The sequence below is a fragment of the Herpailurus yagouaroundi genome, unplaced genomic scaffold (assembly GCF_014898765.1).
Source record: "Herpailurus yagouaroundi ecotype Mexico unplaced genomic scaffold, PumYag 66945, whole genome shotgun sequence".
Lineage (NCBI taxonomy): Eukaryota > Metazoa > Chordata > Mammalia > Carnivora > Felidae > Herpailurus > Herpailurus yagouaroundi.
Window position 1 is genome coordinate 1 of NW_024419814.1, and position 8,719 is coordinate 8,719.

Here is an 8,719-nt window from a genome sequence, read left to right on the forward strand (position 1 = left end):
TGTTCAGGCTTGTGATAATTATGTTTGGCTACTACTCTGGGGTTTAAAACCTTTTTTTTTAAGTAGGCTTTACGCCAAGCGCAGAGCCCAGTGCGGGGCTTGAGCTCATGATCCTGAGACCAGGACCTGAGCTGAGATCAAAATCAACCAAGCCACCCACGGTTTTACATGAATTTAACAGGGGTGTCCACTGTTTGTCCTCAGCCGGCCTGCCTCTCTCTTAGATTTTCTACAATTCTCAGGATTTTATTCTGTCCTCAGTACTGCTTCTGGGGTGCAGGCGAGAGTTAGGGGCTACAACAGTGCAACCACAGCAAGGAAGAGAGAGATGATAGAGCCTCCTGCGATGGTTTTAGGGGCCAGGCCTGGGAGAAGCCCTTATCATTTCTGTCCGCGTCCCATTGCCAGAATGCCATCATATGACCCAAACCAAACTGCAAGGGAGGCTGGGAAATGTAGTCTTTCTGTGAGCCCACTTGAATTGGTGAACACAACGTTGTGCCCAGGGGGTTTCTTTTTATGGCTTCCGTTTCCTTTGTGCCCTTCCTTGAGCTCCAGGGGATTCTGTTTTATAGCTGCCGATTCCTGAGAATATTAATTGTACTGATTCTAACAGCTCGTTCTGTTTTTGTTGTTGTTGCTTTGTTTTTTGTTTTCTATTACCTGCTTTCTCAAGAGTTTTTTTGAGCTTGGAGGTCTTTTTGCTTGGTGCTGGTTTTCTCTCATGGGTGGTGACCTCTAGTTCTGCACATCCTATCTGATGACCACTGGGAGGGGTTCTGTTAAGTGGCTGATCTTCTGGGTCTGCAGGCTCCCTTCTTCCCAGGTATGACCAGCCAGGGCACTGTCCCGATACCTCCCCTGAGAGTCTCCTGGGGGAGATGCTTGGCTTCTGGGTCTGTGGCATCAGTGGATGAGAAGTGTGGGCAGACCCCCTGGGGCACTCCCCATCGGCCTCCCTGGGGCCTGCCCCTGCCCTCACCCACTTGGAGACTGGAGTACCCCACCCCAGAGCCGCTCCCAGAGTAATCCTCTTGGGTATATTCTGGGCTTTGGTCTCCTTCTTCCATGCGATCCTATCTGCCTTCCATATTCTAGGAAGTCTTCATTGCTGGTTGACCAAGGATGCCCTGTGTTGCTTTCCAGGGATGTGTGCATTTGTTAATTACTTATACCGGTGATTTTTTTTTCTCTTGAGATCAAATGCACCATTTTTTTTCTTTTAAATTCATTTTAATTACACTCTTTGCTTATTTATTAGTTTCTGAAGTAAGTTCTACACCAAACATGGGTCTTGACCTCATGACCCTGAGATAAATAGTCACATGACCTGCCAACTGAGCCAGCCAGGAGTTGGTAAAATTCACCATTTTAAAGTGTGCAATACAGTATTTATTTATTTTTTTTTAATTCACAGTGTGGCACCACCACCACTATCTGATTTCAGAGCATTTTCACCTCCCCCAAAAGAAACCCCTTCTCTCCCAATTCACTCCTTCTTCCATGCCCTTACAGTGACTCATCTACGTTGTGTCTCTATGGATTTGCCTACTCTGGGCATTTCATCGAAATGGAATCATGCAATATGTAGGTTTTCATGGCTGGCTTCTTTCACTTTGCAGTGTTTTCAAGGTTCATTATGTTGTAGTACCAGTCATTCCTTCTTTTCTTTTCTTATTTTAGTGCTCATTCATTTATTTGAGAGAGAGAGAGAGAGAGAGAGAGAGAGAGAGAGAGAGAGAAAGCGAGCAGGGGTGGGGTAGAGAGACAGGGAGAGAGAATCCAGAGCAGGCTCTTTGCTGACTCAGTGCCCAATCCCACAAACCTGTGAGATCCTGACCTGAGCCAAAATCAAGAGTCTGATGCTTAACTGACTGAGCCACGCAGGCACCCCCTGGGTCATTGCTTTTCACAGCTGAATAACATTCCTTTGTATGGACACACCACGTTTTGTTTATCCATTCATCGGTTCATGGACATTTGGGTTATATCTACTTTTTGGCTGTTATAAACAATACTGCTGTGATCATTGGATTTAGGGCTCTCCTCCCTAACCATGACAACCACTGATCTTTCTAGTGTCTTTGTAGTTTGTTTTTTCCTGAACGTCGTGGAGTTGGAATCACACAGCGTGTAGCCTTTTCAGATTGACTTCTTTCACTTAGCAATATGCACTCAAGGTTTCTCCGTGTCTTTTTTGCCCATTTTAATGGGGTCATGAATTTGTTTTTAATATGATGGTAATGACGTCTGGGGATATGAGCGGGGAGTGGAGGCTGCCTCATAGGCCCCACCTGCCATCTTGCCTTCGTTGCAGGAACCCTCTGGAAAGAAGGGCCGGGTGTGCGGGCTCCCTGCCCGAGGGGAGGCCAGAATGATGTCTTGTCTCACGTGCCAGGCTGTCCCTGAGGGGTCCCTGGATCCCTTCCCCGGTCCTCCCTCTGCCTCCCATGCCCGTCTCTGTGTCCCTTAGACGATCTTGTGGAGAAGATGCCGTGCTCAGGGAACTCCTCCCGCGTCTGTGAGTGCCGCACTGGCACGTTCTGTGCCACATCAGCCACCAACTCCTGTGCCCGCTGCATCCCCCACACCGTCTGCCCGAAAGGGATGATTGTCAAGGTCCAGGGTAAGTATCCCCACCCTCAGCCCAACACCAAGACCTGTGCCAAGCTGTACCCCGCCTCCACCACCGTCCCAGATCTCCAAATGACCTCTGACCTCCTCCTTCCTCCTTCCTGTTGGACTGACATGTCTCCTTTCGAGATGCTGTGGGTGTACCATTTACTCAGAGCCCCCCAGCCTCTTCCCTGCACTTTGGGTCCCAGGCTCAGAGAGACCCTGATGGCCTGAGACACAGGCCTGGCTGGAGGAGTGTTGGGTTAGTGGAGACTCGGGGCAGAAGTTCTCTGATGCCTGAAAAACAAGAGCAAAACTCAAGTCTTCTGTCCCGGGACTTTCCCAGGGTATGGGGGCTGTTTTTCCCAACTCACAATCGAGGCATTGGGAGTTAGAGGAGCTGAGAAACTCGGATTTCTTTTCCAACTTGCTGTGTGAGGTCAGGCACATGCTTTACCCTCTCTGAGCTTCTGATTTTGTGACAGTACAAGGGGCCAGAAAAGAGGTAAGAAAAGAGGCCAGAAAAGAGGTAAGGGCCACAGATCCGGTGCAGGTGGTATTGAGAGCACGTTTCAGAGGGAGGTTGGAGAGTGGGTGGGCTTTGGACCATGGCCCACTAGTGGTGCCACAGCCACACGGGCTGGGAGGCTGCAGGGTGGAATCAGAGAGCTACGCCCATTAGGGAGAAAAGTGCCAACGCTGAGCCCATGACGCTCCTTCTCCTCAACTGGTCCTTTTCCAAAGCCCAGGCCTTACCACCCTCTCCCCCGAGAGCCCATCCTTCCCTCACCCCACAGCCAGCCTACCCCCAGTCCAACAGATTTTGCTCCCCAATTCTGTCTCCCGTTCCCATCCCCATTTCCTCCTGTCATTCCTTGCCCATGGCTGACAGGCAGAGCCACTCTGCTTAACCAAATCTGATTTCTCTCTGCCTGTCTCTCTCACCCCCACACACCTGCCATAAAAACACTTCGGTATTTTCTCATTTCTACAGCGATAATGACATGATCCTTTGGCAAAAGAGAACAGGTGTTTGGAGGGATTTCTTTAATTCTGCTCCCGTTGGCATTTCTGGGCTGCTGGTTTATCGGGCTCCACGTCCGGGATCTATGAACAAAGAGAAACCCCAGGGGACTTGCCACTGTGTCCTTCCTAGGGTTCCAAGGGCTACCCTCTCCTCTCCCCTGTTCAGAGCCTTCTTTGTTTCATACATATTTTTATCTGTATAAAGCACGTATATGCATGTTTTATACATGTGCCCGGGTCGTTTAGCTGTCCTTCGTGGGAGAACTAGGGAAAAGGGCACCCAGTCCAGGTTCGCACGAGCAGTCTCCAGGACGTGACCCTGCACGCGACCCTGCGCCGTGTCCCTCTCCCTCCTCCAGGTCAAAGTCACGCCGGCCCCCTCCTTTCTTGGCCCCACTGGTCTGCTCACTTTCGGCTCCGTGGATGTGCGGTGCTTCTCACTCCTACCAGGCGTTTGTGCGTGGTGTCCCCTCAGCACATCCTCTCCTCCAGCTCACTCGGTCACCTCCTGCTCAGCCTGGCCTCTCTGTCCACACCTCACTTCCTCAAGAGGAAGCGCCATGACTTGTGACAGGTCACATCTCCATTGTGATCTCTCATCACACGGAGTCCTTTTCCAACACGGATGTGAGCACCGGTGTCTGTCTTGGTTCGATCAACGCTGGCCTCCCTCCCTGGGCGGTAGATGCGTGAGGGCCGAGGTCATCTATCTCCCCATTGCCTGATCAAGGCCAGGCACAGAATCTTCTCTGCAGAAGGACGTGGGGGCCCCGGACAGCTCAGTGCTGCGGGTGGGTGGGGCTCAAATCTGGCCCAGTTCTCCCCGGGTCACACAAATGCTGTGCTGAGGGGCTTGCGGCAGCGCGCCACCTGCGAACAGGGCCGGGGGTGGAGTGGAAGATGCTCTGGGCTGGGCACCAGGTCCCCGGGGTATTGTTTGCCTGCAGCCGTGGGGCATGTTCCCACCCCATCCTGGGCTTCAGTGTCCCATCTGGGAAATGTAAAGTTGCCACTAGACGGCCCTGGGGGACCTTCCAGCTCTGAAACAATTGCATCTCTGCTAGTATCGTTTTAGAGTTCTGTTGCAGCCAGGGCCCGTGGACCCGCTCCAGAAAGGAGGCCCTGTTTTGGTGGTGTTCCTGCGACTGCCGCATGGTGGCGCCCGAGCCCCCCTTTGCTGCCCCTCGACCCCTGCTGCCCCTAGCGGTACCATTGGCCACATGCCTCCACGGAGCGTTTAAAAGGTGGCCAGTTGCAGGCGTACAAAAATGTAAAACATCTCATTAATTATCGTTATGTTGCTTGTCTATCTCTGTAGTTTAGATATATTGGGTCACATACATTAAATTAATTTCACGTGTTTCTTTTTACTTTTTTAAAAATTTATCTTTCTTTTTACTTTTTAAAAAGGGGTTACTTGGAAATTTAAAGTGGCAGTGTGTGATTCACATCATATTTCTGTGGGACAGCGCTGCTGGCTGACTTCTGGGCTCCCACGTGGACGCTCCCACAGGGCAACTCTCCAGCTGCAAGATGGACAGTAGCTTCCGCTTTAGCGTCAGCCGGTAGCTAAGCCGCATGGGGCAGCTTACATAGGTGTTCCCTCCTGAAATTTTCAAAACTCCAGAAAGTAGACGGAAGTATCCCCATTTTAGAACAGGGGAAATTGAGGTCCAGGGATGGCAGGTAAATCGCTCAAGACCACAGAGCAGGGAATGTCTGGGCTAGACTTTGAATGTCACACCCAGGCCTCGTCACGCCAGCGCACTCGGAAATACGAGACACATGAGCATTGTTCAGGCCCCCTCCACTGAAGCCTTCAGATCATAATCGCACACGTGGGACTGTTTCTAAGCAATGGGACAGAGGTCTAGAAGGGGAAAAGGACACGCTGTTCATGGGGCGTTTACTCTGTATCACGCAGTGTGATGGGCACAGTGAGGACATGTTAGAGGTGGCAGGCAAACTCAGATCCACCTGATGGAAAGTGCTACGTGTTTTTCCTCTTTACCGTGTTTGCACCCAGGATTCTTCAGGAGTCTTTGGGTTGCACGTAACAAAATCTCAGATTTCTTGGCTGATGTAACTGCAAAGTCTGGGGCTGGCTCTGGGTAGTATCAGGCATGGCTGGATCCAGGAGCCCTGTCTTTACCTATTTGTCACCTCTGCTCCCCCGGATCCAAGCTTGCCTCCTACCCAAACCCAGTAGAAAGACGGTTTCTCCTTCCTGCAGTTTCAACAGCCATAATTGAAACGATGATATTGTACCTCATGGGCGTGGCTGGGGTCACGTGCCCACCGCTGAACCAGCTCCTCGGGGTCAGAGGAATCAAAGGGATCGATTGGTCCAAAGTCGTCTGGGTTTACTCCTGGGAGGGTGGGGTGGTGAGTCGGCCTCAGCCCCGTGCACGGATGCTGAGACTGGGGAGAGTGTTCCGGGGAGAATCGGGATGCCTTAGCCCGAGGGGGAGGGGGTGCTGGGCAGGCACAAACACCAGATGGCCGCTGCATTTTCCAAGCACCTCATTCCGCACTGTGGGTCGTGGTGGGAAAGGATCTGTTCCTAGAGCCTCCAAGCTCCTCGGTAGCACATCTGTCCACCTTGTGATCCCCTGCAGGCACAGCACAGATGGATACTGTGTGTGAGCGGCCTTCCCCGGTGACCAGCCCTGACCTCGGCACGGGCCCAGAAGACTGCCAGGCGCCCACCAGGTGACTCCCGGCCCTCTCCCTTCCAGCTGAATGTGGCATGGGGCTGTCCCAGCCCCCAGGACGCCCAGAGCCCAGCTGGGCTGTGGTGTGGGTGGGGTTTGGCCCAGGGTATCAGGACTCCAGGGTGCCTCTCTGTCAACCCAGCAGTCGCATGACCCCCACCGTGTGCCGAGTGTTGCCCGAGCGCACGAGAGAAGGTCTAGACGGCACAGCCGTGGCTCCCAGGAGCGGACGGTGGGGCTGCCAGAGGCTGTGGGCTGAGGGGCTGGGAACCCCTTTGCTGTGGAAGCGGTTACCCCTGAGCACAGACCTCCCTGCGTCATCAGGAGGGTTGGCAGTGCCCTTTCCGGCTTCTTTCTCAGCGACACCAGCGCCCAGGCCGGGCCCCTGGTGACCTCCTCAGTGAGCTCCGGTGCCGGGACCACGCTCCTTGGAGGGGGCACTGCCATCACCCCCGAAGATGATTCCAAAATGACGGGGGCCCCCGGCTCTCCCTCCTCTGTGAGGAAGCCCAGTCCAGATCCAGGTAATTTCTCGAGAAGCTTTGGGTTGTTTCCCAGGGCAACGGCGTCTCACTGGCAGGCGACCTGTGTGTGGCCTTCCCCTGGGCAGGTGGGTCTCTCCTGGTCCAGGGAGAAGAGGGTCTCTAGGTCCCTTGGGGCTGCAGGCTTCGAGGGCCAGAGGGGATAAAGGAAGAAGTCATTCATTTGACAGCTTAGTGCCTGCTGTGTGCCAGACACCGAGGCCCTGGCAAAGGAGCAGGTGTGGATATGACGCCCTCCTGGTTCCTGTGGTGACGGATTGGGGTCCTCAGTTCCCTCCTGTTTATCGCTGACCAGCCTTCTGTTGTATGGGTGTATACACCGTGTATATCCAGTAGTGTTTGGGTTTGGGTTGTTTCCGCTTTTGGCTACAGTTAACAGTGATAAACAAGTCTTTGTTTTCATATCTCTAGGGTTTGTTCAGTTTTAATTGAAAAAATTTTTTAAGTGCATTAATTTATTTTGAGAGAGAGCACGGGGGAGGGGCACAGAGAGTGGGAGACAGACAATCCGAAGCAGGCTCTATGCTGTCAGTATAGATCCCGACGTGGGGCTCCATCCCAAGAACCATGAGATCAGGACCTGAGCCAAAACCAATAGTCTCTGCTCAAGCAACAGAGCCACCCAGGTGCCCCGCTAAAGAGGTGTCCCTAATTTTAAAGTCCTCACGTGGGTCCATCTTTTCTCTTTATGTCCTGCCTTGTGTTCACTGAAGTCTCCACTGAAGTCTCAAAGACATCCTGCGTTACTCTCTAGGATCATTACTGTTTTGCCTTTCACGTTTAGATCCGCTGTCTGCCTACCTTTTGTTTGTGGCGGAGGCAGCGGTCATGTTGCAAGAGGCCACATGGATATGCGTTGAACCAACGCCTTTTATCGAACAAATTGTCCTTTCCCTGCTGATTTGCCTGCCATCTTTGGGGTAAATCTAAGGTCCATAGGTGCCTGGCTGTGATCCGGACTTCATATTCCTTTCCGTTCGTTGTCGTTTTGTCTGGTCTGTGTGGGTGCCATGCGGTCTCGACTCCAGGAGATTTTCGGTATATGGTGGAACAACTTCCCCACCTCTGTTCTCCAGCCCTGCCCTGGCTCTTCTTGGTAATTTGCATCTGTGCATCGACTTTAGAATCAGCCTTTCACATTCCACAAAACGTCCTGTTGGGATTTTGATCGGGATTGCACTGAATCTGTGGATCAGGTTAGAGAGAATCCGTATTTTTATAGCATCAAGTACACGGGAAAGCCGTATTTTTATTCAGGCCGTCTGTCTGTCTTTCTTTCTTTCTTTCTTTCTTTCTTTCTTTTCTTTTCTTTCTTTTCTTTCTTTTCTTTCTTTATTTTTATTTATACGAGGCCCCGCTTTCACGGTCTGTATTCGTACTGAAAATCAAGATCGGCCGTCTTTATTTTTATGTATTTAATTTTACTTAGGTCAGCTGAACTTCTCTCTCCCAATGATGTTTTATTAGTTTCCATGTAGAACGATTTACATCTTTGTGTTAGATTTCTAGGTATTTGATGTTTCTGATGATGATGACAGTGGTATTGTATTTTTCAGTATTGCGGGTTGTAAGTCTTCATTTTTAGTATTGTTTTGAACCGTGTGAGTAGTCAGTATGTGACAGCCTAACCTGTCACAATAGCAGTCTCATAGGGTTCAACCCAAATGTATAGACACTCAGCTGAGTTTGATGTAATAACATTATATCCAGTTACCTTGCTAAACTCACTGTGAGTCCTAATAACGTATCTGCGGATTCTTTTGTGTAATCTGTGCACCTGATGATGTCATCTGTCCCTGACAGCCTGGTGTCTGCCTCTCC

General features: G+C 51.4%; 1 protein-coding gene across 1 annotated transcript; it reads left to right on the top strand.

Moving 5' to 3' along the window:
* The first annotated feature begins 2,239 nt into the window (after window positions 1–2,239).
* LOC121024706 (tumor necrosis factor receptor superfamily member 8-like) lies at window positions 2,240–7,387 on the top strand. Its single transcript, XM_040466902.1, has 3 exons — window positions 2,240–2,626; window positions 6,261–6,354; window positions 6,717–7,387. Exons 1-3 carry the CDS (start codon window positions 2,491–2,493, stop codon window positions 7,042–7,044), a joined length of 558 nt encoding a protein of 185 aa, XP_040322836.1. The 5' UTR covers window positions 2,240–2,490; the 3' UTR covers window positions 7,045–7,387.
* Window positions 7,388–8,719: the final 1,332 nt, after the last annotated feature.

Bases quoted from the DNA above. Each gene is read 5' to 3' on its own strand.
- LOC121024706 (XM_040466902.1), top strand. From the start codon at position 2,491: ATGCCGTGCTCAGGGAACTCCTCCCGCGTCTGTGAGTGCCGCACTGGC. The intron at 2,627-6,260 runs GTAAGTATCCCC...GATCCCCTGCAG, and splicing joins GATGATTGTCAAGGTCCAGG to GCACAGCACAGATGGATACT. The intron at 6,355-6,716 runs GTGACTCCCGGC...CTTCTTTCTCAG, and splicing joins GACTGCCAGGCGCCCACCAG to CGACACCAGCGCCCAGGCCG.